This window comes from Ranitomeya variabilis, chromosome 2 (genome assembly GCF_051348905.1).
Source record: "Ranitomeya variabilis isolate aRanVar5 chromosome 2, aRanVar5.hap1, whole genome shotgun sequence".
In the NCBI taxonomy this organism is placed as follows: Eukaryota; Metazoa; Chordata; class Amphibia; order Anura; family Dendrobatidae; genus Ranitomeya; species Ranitomeya variabilis.
This window is the reverse complement of record NC_135233.1, coordinates 863,817,795-863,831,851: the sequence shown is the minus strand read 5'-3', so window position 1 is coordinate 863,831,851 and position 14,057 is coordinate 863,817,795. Positions and strand designations below refer to the sequence as shown.

Here is a 14,057-nt window from a genome sequence, read left to right as displayed (position 1 = left end):
ACTGCCTCTGATGTTCATGCCTCCGATCTGGTCCGTGCCTTTCATAGGGCTCATCCTGATCGCCCTGGTGGTTCTGGTGAGGGTTCGGTGCCCCCTCCTTGAGGGGGGGGTACTGTTGTGAAATTGGATTTTGGGCTCCCCCGGTGGCCACTGGTGGAATTGAACTTGTGTGCATCATCCCCTCTGTTCACCTGTTCCCATCAGGATGTGGGAGTCGCTATTTAACCTTGCTCCTCTGTCACTTCCATGCCGGTCAACATTGTAATCAGAAGCCTTTCTGTGCATGTTCCTGCTACCAGACAACTTCCAGCTAAGTCGGACTTTTGTCCTTGTTTGTTTTTTGCATTTTGTTCCAGTTCACAGCTGCAGTTTCGTTTCTGTGTCTGGAAAGCTCTTGTGATCTGAAATTGCCACTCTGATGTTATGAGTTAATACTAGAGTCTTAAAGTAATTTCAGGATGGTGTATTGATAGGGTTTTCAGCTGACCATGAAAGTACCCTTTCTGTCTTCCTGCTATCTAGTAAGCGGACCTCGATTTTGCTAAACCTATTTTCATACTACGTTTGTCATTTTCATCTTAAATCACCGCCAATATATGTGGGGGCCTCTGTCTGCCTTTCGGGGAAATTTCTCTAGAGGTGAGCCAGGACTATATTTTCCTCTGCCAGGATTAGTTAGTCCTCCGGCCGGCGCTGGGCGTCTAGGGATAAAACGCAGGCTACGCTACCCGGCTACTGTTAGTTGTGCGGCAGGTTTAGTTCATGGTCAGTTTAAGTTTCCATCCTTCCAAGAGCTAGTTCCTATGTATGCTGGGCTATGTTCTCTTGCCATTGAGAACCATAACAGGGACCAATCAGCAACATCAGCACCCTTCTTAGTCAAATCAGTCAATGGTTTAACAACATCAGAAAAACCAGCAATAAATCGACGATAAAAGTTAGCAAAGCCCAAAAATTTCTGAAGACTCTTAAGAGAAGAGGGTTGCGTCCAATCACAAATAGCCCGAACCTTGACAGGATCCATCTCGATGGAAGAGGGGGAAAAAATGTATCCCAAGAAGGAAATCTTTTGAACCCCAAAAACGCACTTAGAACCCTTCACACACAAGGAATTAGACCGCAAAACCTGAAAAACCCTCCTGACCTGCTGGACATGAGAGTCCCAGTCATCTGAAAAAATCAGAATATCATCCAGATACACGATCATAAATTTATCCAAATAATCACGGAAAATGTCATGCATAAAGGACTGAAAGACTGAAGGGGCATTTGAAAGGCCAAAAGGCATCACCAAATACTCAAAGTGGCCCTCGGGCGTATTAAATGCGGTTTTCCACTCATCCCCCTGCTTAATTCGCACCAAATTATACGCCCCACGGAGATCTATCTTAGAGAACCACTTGGCCCCCTTTATGCGAGCAAACAAATCAGTCAGCAGTGGCAACGGATATTGATATTTAACCGTGATTTTATTCAAAAGCCGATAATCAATACACGGCCTCAAAGAGCCATCTTTCTTAGACACAAAGAAAAAACCGGCTCCTAAGGGAGATGACGAAGGACGAATATGTCCCTTTTCCAAGGACTCCTTTATATATTCTCGCATAGCAGCATGTTCAGGCACAGACAGATTAAATAAACGACCCTTAGGGTATTTACTACCCGGAATCAAATCTATGGCACAATCGCACTCCCGGTGCGGAGGTAATGAACCAAGCTTAGGTTCTTCAAAAACGTCACGATAGTCAGACAAGAATTCAGGAATCTCAGAGGGAATAGATGACGAAATTGAAACCAAAGGTACGTCCCCATGCATCCCCTTACATCCCCAGCTTAACACAGACATAGCGTTCCAGTCGAGGACTGGGTTATGAGATTGCAGCCATGGCAATCCAAGCACCAACACATCATGTAGATTATACAGCACAAGAAAGCGAATAATCTCCTGATGATCCGGATTAATTCGCATAGTTACTTGTGTCCAGTATTGTGGTTTATTACTAGCCAATGGGGTGGAGTCAATCCCCTTCAGAGGTATAGGAGTTTCAAGAGGCTCTAAATCATACCCACAGCGTTTGGCAAAGGACCAATCCATAAGACTCAAAGCGGCGCCAGAGTCGACATAGGCATCCGCGGTAATAGATGATAAAGAACAAATCAGGGTCACAGATAGAATAAACTTAGACTGAAAAGTGCCAATTGAAACTGACTTATCAAGCTTCTTAGTACGCTTAGAGCATGCTGATATAACATGAGTTGAATCACCACAATAAAAGCACAACCCATTTTTTCGTCTAAAATTCTGCCGTTCGCTTCTGGACAGAATTCTATCACATTGCATATTCTCTGGCGTCTTCTCAGTAGACACCGCCAAATGGTGCACAGGTTTGCGCTCCCGCAGACGTCTATCGATCTGGATAGCCATTGTCATGGACTCATTCAGACCCGCAGGCACAGGGAACCCCACCATAACATCCTTAACGGCATCAGAGAGACCCTCTCTGAAATTCGCCGCCAGGGCGCACTCATTCCACTGAGTAAGCACAGACCATTTACGGAATTTTTGGCAGTATATTTCAACTTCATCTTGCCCCTGAGATAGGGACATCAAGGCCTTTTCCGCCTGAAGCTCTAAATGAGGTTCCTCATAAAGCAACCCCAAGGCCAGAAAAAACGCATCCACATTGAGCAACGCAGGATCCCCTGGAGCCAATGCAAAAGCCCAATCTTGAGGGTCGCCCCGGAGCAAGGAAATCACAATCCTGACCTGCTGAGCAGGATCTCCAGCAGAGCGAGATTTCAGGGACAAAAACAACTTGCAATTATTTTTGAAATTTTGAAAGCAAGATCTATTCCCTGAGAAAAATTTAGGCAAAGGAATTCTAGGTTCAGATATAGGAACATGAACAACAAAATCTTGTAAATTTTGAACTTTCATGGTGAGATTATTCAAACCTGCAGCTAAACTCTGAATATCCATTTTAAACAGGTGAACACAGAGCCATTCCAGGATTAGAAGGAGAGAGAGAGAGGAAGGCTGCAATATAGGCAGACTTGCAAGTGATTCAATTGAAAGCACACTCAGAACTGAAGGAAAAAAAAAAAAAAAAAATTTTTCAGCAGACTTCTTTTTTCTCTCCTTTCTCTGCCAATTAATTTAACCCTTTGTGGGCCGGTCAAACTGTTATGGTTCTCAATGGCAAGAGAACATAGCCCAGCATACATAGGAACTAGCTCTTGGAAGGATGGAAACTTAAACTGACCATGAACTAAACCTGCCGCACAACTAACAGTAGCCGGGTAGCGTAGCCTGCGTTTTATCCCTAGACGCCCAGCGCCGGCCGGAGGACTAACTAATCCTGGCAGAGGAAAATATAGTCCTGGCTCACCTCTAGAGAAATTTCCCCGAAAGGCAGACAGAGGCCCCCACATATATTGGCGGTGATTTAAGATGAAAATGACAAACGTAGTATGAAAATAGGTTTAGCAAAATCGAGGTCCGCTTACTAGATAGCAGGAAGACAGAAAGGGTACTTTCATGGTCAGCTGAAAACCCTATCAATACACCATCCTGAAATTACTTTAAGACTCTAGTATTAACTCATAACATCAGAGTGGCAATTTCAGATCACAAGAGCTTTCCAGACACAGAAACGAAACTGCAGCTGTGAACTGGAACAAAATGCAAAAAACAAACAAGGACAAAAGTCCGACTTAGCTGGAAGTTGTCTGGTAGCAGGAACATGCACAGAAAGGCTTCTGATTACAATGTTGACCGGCATGGAAGTGACAGAGGAGCAAGGTTAAATAGCGACTCCCACATCCTGATGGGAACAGGTGAACAGAGGGGATGATGCACACAAGTTCAATTCCACCAGTGGCCACCGGGGGAGCCCAAAATCCAATTTCACAACACCTTACCTTCCGAGACCTGTCGTGTGCCTAAGCAGAAATTGTCTGGTCCATATTATCCTGTTGCCCTTGTGAAAAGGAAAAATTTTATGCAAAACCAACATTTTCATTGTTCAAAGTTTTAAAATTCTATCAAGCACCTGTGCGTTCAAGGGGCTGACCACACCTCTAGATAAGTTCCCTCAGGGGTGTAATTTTCCAAATGGGGTTACTTGTGGGGGTTTCTACTGTTTAGACACATCAGGGGCTCTGCAAACATGACATGGTGTCCGCTATCTATTCCAGCCAATTTTGCATTCCAAAAGTCAGATAGTGTTCCTTCTCTTCCAAGCCATGCCGTGTGCCAAAACAGTAGTTTTTCCCCCATATATGGAGTATTGGCAAGAAATTGCACAACAAATTGTACTGTCCATATTCTTCCTTTACCCTTGTTAAAATAAAAAATCAGCACTGGCTTCACTGTTTCCGATGTAATTTTACAATCTGCAACATGTCAATTTGTCTTGCTGCAAATAGATTATTTGCATATTTTTCTTGTAAGATTAAATGAGATAAGGTAAATCCACAGGTAAAAAAAAGAAAAACGCATGTGTTGCTATTGCATTTTTACAATAGAAACACATTAAAACCCTATAATGCTTATTGCAGGAACTAAGGCTTTGCCAAAAAGAAATGCGCATTTCATATCTCCTCAGAGTTATACGTAAGTCTTATCAAAGACCATCAAGTTTGATGGTACTCAACATATTCCAATTTTTGGCTAATCATAACCCAGACAAAAATAAAAAATATAAGGATGGCATTTATTCCTGCCTTTGTTATTAGGCCTCATGTAGACATCTGTTTTTGAGGAACATGCTCATCTGTGTTTTTCACCCATTATTGTCCATGGAGCTGGTCAAATGAATAAAAAATGAATAAATTGCACCTCTCGGGTAAAAATAAAAGTCTGTGAAAAAAGAACAGCACAGATTTGTTTTCCAAGGGCTGTCTATTTTTTACTGTGTAGTGAGAATGACGTTTGGAATTTTCTTTTTGTTTAACTAAATACGACAAAAACGGATATCATACTTATGGTGAAAATCTACACAAGGACCAAAACTTTGCACACTGATGAAAAATTACCTCTTTTTTCTAATATGCAAAATAAGGACATCTCAATGAAGCCTTATTAAAAATGCTGCAGACAGAGCTGTTATGCAATATAACAAGTAAAGCACTGTGCAAACCCTAATATGTTGATATATCGTGTTTAGTACAGTTTTCTGAATTTCAGCATCTGCTCATTGAGCACGGAAATTGTGCATGTGCATTGCCATGGTTTACAATAGAGTCTATCCACCTACAGCCATATTTAGGATAAGAACGCAATGCAGTCTGCAGATGACATTGTACTAAACAAGGACCCACAACTAGTGTTGAGCATTCCGATACCGCAAGTATCGGGTATCGGCCGATACTTGCGGGTATCGGAATTCCGATACCGAGATCCGATACTTTCGTGGTATCGGGAATCGGAATCGGAAGTTTCCAGTGTATGGTTCCCAGGGTCTGAAGAAGAGGAAACTCTCCTTCAGGCCCTGGGATCCATATAAATGTGTAAAATAAAGAATTAAAATAAAAAATATTGATATACTCACCTGTCCGGAGGCCCCTGGACTTTACCGCCGTAACCGGGAGCCTTCTTTGCTTAAAATGCGCGCGTTTAATGGTTTCCGTGACGTCACGGCTTCTGATTGGTCACGTGCGGCCCATGTGACCGTGACGCGACCAATCACAACAAGCCGGGACGTAATTTTCAGGTCCTGATGCCTAATTCTAGGCATTCAGGATTTGAAAATTACGTCACGGCTTGTGATTGGTCGCGTCGCGGTCACATGGGCGGCACGCGACCAATCAGAAGCCGTGACGTCACGGAAACCATTAAACGCGCGCATTTTAAGCAAAGAAGGCTCCCGGTTACGGCGGTAAAGTCCAGGCTGCGTCGGAGAGGTGAGTATATCAATATATTTTATTTTAATTCTTTATTTTACACATTAATATGGTTCCCAGGGCCTGAAGGAGAGTTTCCTCTCCTTCAGACCCTGGGAACCATCAGGGATACCGTCCGATACTTGTGTCCCATTGACTTGTATTGGTATTGGGTATCGGTATCGGATTAGATCCGATACTTTGCCGGTATCGGCCGATACTTTCCGATACCGATACTTTCAAGTATCGGACGGTATCGCTCAACACTACCCACAACTTTACAGAGATATTGATGCTGATCTACTTATATCAATATATTAGTAAGGGACTTGTAATGCAATTTTAAACATATTTTTGGAAATAATTTTTGGAAATAATTACAAAGTGTCCAATGGCTTTAAGAAAATGTTTCAGTTTTGATAACCCAATTCCATACTGCTTGTCAGACAGAGTCCAGCTGTATATCTATCTAAGAGGCTTGGTCATTGATTATGCATCCTCTTTTGAAATTATTTCCAAAGAAATAAAATCAGTTATAATCAAACATTAATCTCATACTACAAGAGAGGTTTCTCTACTTAAAGGGAACCTATCACCCCGTTTTTTAAAGATTAGATAAAAATAGTGTGAAATAGGGGCAGAGCTGGGCTTTACATTAGTGCCTTTTTGGTGCCTTTACACCCCCGTTAGGCTGCCGAAATACCTTTGTGAAGTGGCCGTTTTGTCCTGTCACTCAAGTTGGTCAGGTCGGATGGGCGTGGTCACAGCGCTGTTTGTCCCCCATGATCCTGCTCATCATTACGTTGGTGGCGTAGTGGTGTGCGCATGTCCAGCAGTCGAATCCACTGCCCAGGAGATGAATAACAGCGCGGTCTTCGCTATTCAGCCGTTTACCGGTGGGCGCGGCCATCTTTCCTGTGGCCGCGCCTGCGCAGATGGAGCGCTCTGCTGCCCGGGGCTTCAGGAAAATGGCCGCCGCGATCTCCATCTGTGCACGCGCGGAATCCCGCAGCCATTTTCCTGAAGCCCCGGGCAGCAGAGCGCTCCATCTGCGCAGGCGCGGCCACAGGAAAGATGGCCGCGCCCACCGGTAAACGGCTGAATAGCGAAGACCGCGCTGTTATTCATCTCCTGGGCAGTGGATTCGCCTGCTGGACATGCGCACACCACTACGCCACCAACATAATGATGAGCAGGATCCTGGGGGACAAACAGAGCTGTGACCACGCCCATCCGACCTGACTAACTTGAGTGACAGGACAAAACGGCCACTTCACAAAGGTATTTCGGCAGCCTAACGGGGGTGTAAAGGCACCAAAAAGGCACTAATGTAAAGCCCAGCTCTGCCCCTATTTCACACTATTTTTATCTAATCTTTAAAAAACGGGGTGATAGGTTCCCTTTAAATGCACCGGAATAGAGCAAATAAATAAAAAATTAAACTGCCTTCCATGACAGGCATCATATTTCTTATGTTTTTAGACACTTTCTTTGCCTTGTCCTACAAGGGTGTGTGGCTTTGATGAAATTTGGTATGGTTTGGTGGGAAACAGTTTGGCATTATAGGCAACACTGTGCACCAAAAAATATGCATAATTGTGGCACAAAGTAAACCATCTAATACATGGCGTAAACTTAGACTACACAATTTAAAGATATGACATATTTATCATACATCCTAAACCACTATGATAAATCTTTTATGTTTAGTCTATGACTCAATTCATCAAGACCGGCAGTGTTCATGCCAGTCTTGATGAGTGTGCGCTTTGGTTCAGACACTTCTGACTCATTAAAAGGTGCATGCCTCTTACTGAATTGAGAGTATCTACCAAGTGGCATTCTCCTCCATTTTAAAAGTTGCTCAATTTTTGCACAAACCTGCATTCTGCAAAAATTTAGCGACTTTTCAAACTGATTTACTCCAGAATATTTGCGCAATCGCTTTAATGAATCAGGACCTGTGTTTGCACTCAGAGGCTGAATTCAAATTTCCATGAGCCATGGTCTACTTAGGGACCAAGATGTACAGTCTGGCCTTGGTCTGACCAGTTGAGTTTGTGTTGGCTGACTTGTTGGTGACTCTGGAAATCACAGTCCCTATACGGACTCTGATATCATGAATGTTTGAATTTGGCATAAAAATTACACAATATTAATAAATAGGCTACTGTAATGTCAGTAATCACTCCACAGATCCTCTTGACTCCCAAGCAAGAACTCCCCATACTAGGTGTTTACACAAGGAAGATTTGTGGCAGACATTGCTAACATACATGAAATGGTCTTGTAGAAATCCATGCACATGTTGCAGAAACAACCTCTTTGGAATAAATGGGAAATCTTTTAAGAAATACATAATAATACATATAGAATGGTTTGTCTATCACATACTTCCATCCCAAATACCTGCCCAGGAAAATGGAAAAATTCCTTAATGACATGTTATTTAAAATGGAAGCCTTCTTGTTCATGAAGAAACCTAGTCTTATTTTTGTGAAGGATAGACATACAGTTATATGAAAAATGTGGGCACCCCTATTAATCTTAAGCTTAATGTTTTATAAAAATTGGTTTATTTGCAACAGCTATTTCAGTTTCATATATCTAATAACTGTTGGACACAGTAATGTTTCTGCCTTGAAATGAGATTTATTGTACTAAAAGAAAATGTGCAATCTGCATTCAAACAAAATTTGACAGGTGCATAAGTATGGGCACCCTTATCATTTACTTGTTTTAAATACTCCTACCTACTTTTTACTGACTTACTAAAGCACTTTTTTTTGTTTTGTAACCTTATTGAGCTTTGAACTTCATAGCCAGGTGTATGCAATCATGAGAAAAGCTACATAAAGTGGCCACTTGCAAGTTGTTCTTCTATTTGAATCTCCTTTGAAAAGTGGCATCATGGGCTCCTCAAAACAGCTGTCAAATGATCTGAAAACAAAGATTATTCAACATAGTTGTTCAGGGGAAGGATACAAAAAGCTGTCTAAGAGATTTAACCTGTCAATTTCCACTGTGAGGAACATAGTAAGGAAATGGAAGAACACAGGTACAGTTCTTGTTAAGGCCAGAAGTGGCAGGCCAAGAAAAACATCAGAAAGGCAGAGAAGAAGAATGGTGAGATCAGTCAAAGACAATCCTCAGACCACCTCCAGAGAGCTGCAGCATCAACTTGCTGCAGATGGTGTAACTGTGCATCGGTCAACTATACAACGCACTTTGCACAAGTAGAAGCTGTATGGGAGAGTGATGCGAAAAAAGCCATTTCTGCAAGCACGCCACAAACAGAGTTGGCTGAGGTATGCAAAAGCACATTTGGAGAAGCCAATTTCTTTTTGGAAGAAGGTCCTGTGGACTGATGAAACCAAGATTGAGTTGTTTGGTCATACAAAAAGGCGTTATGCATGGCGGCAAAAAAACACAGCATTCCAAGAAAAACACTTGCTACCCACAGTAAAATTTGGTGGAGGTTCCATCATGCTTTGGGGCTGTGTGGCTAATGCTGGCACTGGGAATCTTGTTAAAGTTGAGGGATGCGGTTAGCAGTGGGGTACCACAGGGGTCAGTATTGGGCCCTCTTCTTTTTAACATATTTATTAATGACCTTGTAGGGGGCATTCAGAGTAGAATTTCAATATTTGCAGATGACACTAAACTCTGCAGGGTAATCAATACAGGGGAGGACAATTTTATATTACAGGATGATTTATGTAAACTAGAAGCTTGGGCTGATAAATGGCAAATGAGCTTTAATGGGGATAAATGTAAGGTCATGCACTTGGGTAGAAGTAATAAGATGTATAACTATGTGCTTAATTCTAAAACTCTGGGCAAAACCATCAATGAAAAAGACCTGGGTGTATGGGTGGATGACAGACTCATATTCAGTGGCCAGTGTCAGGCAGCTGCTACAAAGGCAAATAAAATAATGGGATGTATTAAAAGAGGCATAGATGCTCATGAGGAGAACATAATTTTACCTCTATACAAATCACTAGTTCGACCACACTTAGAATACTGTGCACAGTTCTGGTCACCGGTGTATAAGAAAGACATAGCTGAACTGGAGCGGGTGCAGAGAAGAGCGACCAAGGTTATTAGAGGACTGGGGGGTCTGCAATACCAAGATAGGTTATTACACTTGGGGCTATTTAGTTTGGAAAAACGAAGACTAAGGGGTGATCTTATTTTAATGTATAAATATATGAGGGGACAGTACAAAGACCTTTCTGATGATCTTTTTAATCATAGACCTGAGACAGGGACAAGGGGGCATCCTCTACATCTGGAGGAAAGAAGGTTTAAGCATAATAACAGACGCGGATTCTTTACTGTAAGAGCAGTGAGACTATGGAACTCTCTGCCGTATGATGTTGTAATGAGTGATTCATTAATTAAATTTAAGAGGGGACTGGATGCCTTTCTGGAAAAGTATAATATTACAGGGTATATACACTAGATTCCTTGATAAGGCGTTGATCCAGGGAACTAGTCTGATTGCCGTATGTGGAGTCGGGAAGGAATTTTTTTCCCCATGATGGAGCTTACTCTTACTACATGGTGTTTTTTTGCCTTCCTCTGGATCAACATGTTAGGGCATGTTAGGTTAGGCTATGGGTTGAACTAGATGGACTTAAAGTCTTCCTTCAACCTCAATAACTATGTAACTATGTAACTATGATTCCTCTCAGTATCAGCAGATTCTTGACAATAATGTTCATGAATCAGTGACAAAGTTGAAGTTACGCAGGGGATGGATCTTTCAGCAAGACAATGATCCAAAACACCGCTCCACCGCTCAGGCATTCATGCAGAGGAACAATTACACTGTTCTGGAATGGCCATCCCAGTCCCCAGACCTGAATGTCATTAAACATCTGTGGGATCATTTGAAGAGGGCTGTCCATGCTCAGCGACCATCAAACTTAACTGAACTGGAATTGTTTTGTAAAGAGGAATGGTCAAAAACACCTTCATCCAGGATCCAGGAACTCATTAAAAGCTACAGGAAGCGACTAGAGGCTGTTATTTTTGCAAAAGGAGGATCTACTAAATATTAATGTCACTTTTCTGGTGAGGTGCCCATACTTATGCACCTGTCAAATTTTGTTTGAATGCAGATTGCACATTTTCTGTTAGCACAATAAACTTCATTTCAAGGCAGAAACATTACTGTGTCCAACATTTATTAGATATATGAAACTGAAATAGCTGTTGCAAAAAAAACAATTTTTAGAAAACATTAGGCTTAAGATTAATAGGGGTGCCCAAACCTTTTCATATAACTGTAATGACCACAATAGTGGCCATCCACATAGAACAACAAGCGACAGATAGTAAGCCTGAACTAACTAAACTTGAGCTAGACTTCATTACAAACAATAAAGAACACAAATCTTTCATTTTGAAAATGTACTCTATGTAACACTAATGATATTGTGTAGATGAGGTTACAGCATTTTTGTCTGATTTAATACATGTGAAATATGGTTACCTTTAAAAAAGTGATGACAAGAAATGAGCAGAGCACCACATAAAAAGCATCCCAAGGATCCAACCATTCCAAGCCAGCAAGACCAGCCAAATTTATATTGGATTCCCAAAAATACATTGTTTATAATCAAGCTTGAACGTTCCACATAAACGTCAATGGCGTACCACACGGAGCCAATGATCCCCGGAACACCTGGAGGAAAAGTGCCACAGAAAACACAAGCATATTATACAATACTGAAAATTTGGATTAGTTATATATTGTAGACAAATCATAAGTATGAATGTGGAAGGAACATGAAAAATAAATGTTCACATTAAAGGGGTTATCAACTACCCTAACCTGATTATGTCATAAATGTATAACAAAAGACCCCCATATAACTTTACTCTGTATTTTATTGGGTTTCTGCTCTCTTGCCATGAGCTCAGATAGTTCAATAAGTTTTTCCTCTCCCATGGCTTCTTTCCTACATAGCCTATCATTCCCTTCACTAGCCAGCATTTTTATCATGGACCCTGTAATTCTGCCAAACCCTCTCTCTACTTACCAGCTCCATATTGCCACTCACACAGATTCACACCAGGATCCTTTAAAGAGAACCTGTCAGCAGGATTTAGCCCTTTAATCTCAAAGCATGACTATAATAGCACTGTGATGCTGATTAATATGATATCTGATGTGACAGGATCTACTCAGTGGCTGCTGAATACTCACCTTATGAAGTTTTCGGAAAATGACATCTTATGTGTTTCAGGGCGGGACATGGGCCAGGGTCCTCTTCTTGTTCTCCGCCCCTCACCAGCTTCCTCTTTTCTTGTTAAGGTCTGGGATTATTTATTTTGAAAATTAGGGTCTGCCATCATCATTGTGTGGGTGGAAGCCAGCGTTCTGTGTTCAAGACTGCAATAAAATGCTACTGGAGGTGGTGCAGTTGCAAATCGAGATTTTAACTCTGTACGGAGCCAAAATCTTGATCTGCTCATGCGCTCATGCGTTCCCACTGCACACGCACTACCCACAAAGGAGGCAGTTTATTAAATAATCAGTGACCAAAACAAGAAACAGAGGAGGCTGGTGGAGAACGAGAAGACCCTGCCCCCACATCCCGCCCTAAAGCATACTGGAGCACAGCAGAAGTCATTTTCTGAAAACTTCATAAGGTGAGTATTCAGTAGTCACTTAGCAGCTCCCTTCACGTCAGATATCACATTGATCACTATCACAGTGCCAATATAGCAATCCCTTTAGTTTATAGGGCTAAATCCTGCTGACAGGTTCTTTTTAAACAGGAGAGTACTATAGACAAGTCACGTTCACAAGCTCCATAAGTACAGCACCAAGCACCACATACTTCCAGAAATAGTAGTAAAAGCTCATCATTTTTCCTTATTCAACACTTACTGACACATTTACTGACATACAGAAATGCCAAGTGCTTGTGACATCTCTTCGGAATCCAGAATCCAAAACACTGAGTTAGGGAAATTTGGAAGGATCTGATGTGACAACACATGAAATAAGAGACCCTGACGAAGAGAGGAGACACCTCTCGAAACGCGTTGGTTATTGCCCTAACCGAGCTCCCGTCCTCGCTATTCTGTGATGTCACATTTAGATCCGCCCACCTTGCGCCCCGCAGCCTAGCATTGCTCACGGCCGGAGCACGCAGGCTGCTGGCGTCCCTCTGTATACCAATGGCTCCTCACCACACCGCTCCAAAGCGGTAACATTCCTCCTCATCGGCAGCAACTCCTATGCACCGAACTCCGGCGCAGTAACTGCCTACTTACAACCCTTCAGGTCCTGCAGTGCACGCTATACCACCACTGGTACTACAAGTAAGTGCACCTCTATATTAACTACCCCAAGCGCACCATATTAGTTCACATATTTACCCTACATATTTTATATTTATTTAAGTGAACTACAAGGATATTCTAATCGGTGAACAACAAAGGCTCCTCATTACACCGCTAAATGCGGTAATATTCTTCATCATCGACAGTAATTCCAAAGTGCCGCAACCTGGAACAGCAACATCAGACTACCCGTTCACTACCCCTCGCACGGGTCCTGCAGTGCACGCTATACCACCAATAAAATTACTAGTAAGTACACCTCAATATTTACCACCTAAGTGCACCGTATGAGTCCACACATATACACTTGACATATTTAATAAAGTGAACCACAAAAATCAGTATAATGATTATAATCTTCTCAACAGTTTCACCAACCAGCAGAAATCCCTGATTGACCTATACATTTCTATGCCACCAATGTAAGCAAATGAGTACAAGCAAACCTTATTTCAATCTAGTTTCGGCACTATTCACCTCTGCTGCATCATGCTACCATAGTTCAGTTAGCGCGGCGATTATATATCATTTTATCACTAGCATACCCATCTACTCAATAGGTATATGCACAGAACCTGTTTTAATCACCAGCGGCTTCTGAACCAGTTTTTCCTAACCTACGGTGGTAAGCGCCAGTGCTATATTCTAGATTATGAAATAAGAGAAATCTTTGCTTTGAAATCAGTTGACCAGAAATGGGAATGGCAATTCCAGAAACATTTTGGAAAACCAAGGTATTAGTAAAAGTATGCATCTGTGGCTGTATTAATACATGGCAGAACCAAGAAAAGTAAAGGAAAACTTCTTTA

The 14,057-nt window shown here is 42.0% G+C and overlaps 1 protein-coding gene across 1 annotated transcript in view; it reads right to left on the bottom strand.

Moving 5' to 3' along the window:
• CLDN16 (claudin 16) overlaps positions 1–14,057 on the bottom strand; it is a 457,823-nt gene that overhangs the window by 34,784 nt on the left and 408,982 nt on the right. Inside the window, exon 5 of the mRNA XM_077290299.1 lies at positions 11,387–11,578. Within this exon, the coding sequence (XP_077146414.1) occupies positions 11,387–11,578 (192 nt within the window). The remainder of the gene's footprint in view (positions 1–11,386; positions 11,579–14,057) is intronic.